A 1243-nucleotide genomic window follows, 5' to 3' on the forward strand; every position below is an offset into this window, starting at 1 on the left:
AGAGAGAGAGAGAGAGAGAGAGAGAGAGAGAGAGAGAGAGAGAGAGAGAGAGAGAGAGAGAGAGAGAGAAAGAGAGAGAGAGAGAGAGGGAGAAAGAGAGAGCGATTATTTATTTATTTATTTATTTATATATACATCCGCGGGGTACAAGGGAGGGACGGAGGGAACACACACACATACACACACACAAACACACATGCAATGCATAGAAGAAAATTGGAGCGGTGGTGAAATCGTGAGAGAGAGAAGAGCGAGAGAGAGAGAGCGAGAGATGAAGTAAGATAAATCTAAAAATAACTAACATCGTTGTATATAATGGGGAGCTCGTCGTCGTGTGTCGTTCGTAAAAAATGTAAATGAGAAGAAATAGCCGCTGAATAAACAAATAATGCTCATCGCTTCTCGGCGAACTGAATGTGTTTCTCGACAACATAAAACACGCATTAACACCTATCGTTCGTTTTCTTAGTGGGTTTACGATTTTTACTGCTGTGTTACCGCGCCTAATCGTATTTATCATCGTCATCGACATCGCCATCGTCATCGTCATCGATATCGTCATCGTTATCGTCATCGTCATCGTCATTGGTATCGTCATCGGTATCGTCATCGTTATCGTCATCGTCATCGTCATTGGTATCGTCATCGGTATCGTCATCGTTATCGTCATCGTCCTCGTCATTGGTATCGTCATTGGTATCGTCATCGTTATCGACATCGGTATCGTCATCGTCATCGTCATCGTCATTGGTATCGTCATCGTCATCGTCATCGGTATCGTCATCGGTATTGTCATCGTTATCGTCGTTTACATCTTATCACATGTATCGTCATCGTTTCTCTGAGCGAGAGTTTATACGATATCTTACTTCTGTTTTACTGCATCTACCTCCACCGTCGTCGTCGTCGTCGTAATCGCTGTCGTCGTCATCGTCATCGTCATCGTTGTCGTCGTCAACGTCGTCGTCGTCGTCGTCTGCGTGCGAGTAGAACTTTAGAGATGACGATCCGTGCTGTGATGGACTGGAGGGCTTACTGCAGGCGTACGAGAACACGCTACGTGCAGTCTCCTTGTTCGGACCCACTAACTTCGCTCCAGTCATCAACAAGGTTGCCAAGTAAGTGTATGCATGCGTGCGCGTATGCATGTCTATGGCTGTGTCTGTGTGGGTGTGCACGCATGTGTGTGTGTGTGTGTGTGTGTGTGTGTGTGTGTGTGTGTGTGTGTGTGTGTGTGTGTGTG

The 1243-nt window shown here is 45.9% G+C and overlaps 1 protein-coding gene across 1 annotated transcript in view; it reads left to right on the top strand.

The window, feature by feature from the left end:
* The window catches only part of LOC106818564 (copine-8-like), a gene marked incomplete at its 5' end in the record, with an annotated part of 18899 nt that overhangs the window by 4825 nt on the left and 12831 nt on the right, over positions 1–1243 (top strand). Inside the window, 2 exons of the mRNA XM_014823262.1 lie at positions 921–923; positions 991–1118. Of these exons, the coding sequence (XP_014678748.1) occupies positions 921–923; positions 991–1118 (131 nt within the window). The remainder of the gene's footprint in view (positions 1–920; positions 924–990; positions 1119–1243) is intronic.

Source organism: Priapulus caudatus, unplaced genomic scaffold, assembly GCF_000485595.1.
Source record: "Priapulus caudatus unplaced genomic scaffold, Priapulus_caudatus-5.0.1 Scaffold2339, whole genome shotgun sequence".
NCBI lineage: Eukaryota > Metazoa > Priapulida > Priapulimorpha > Priapulimorphida > Priapulidae > Priapulus > Priapulus caudatus.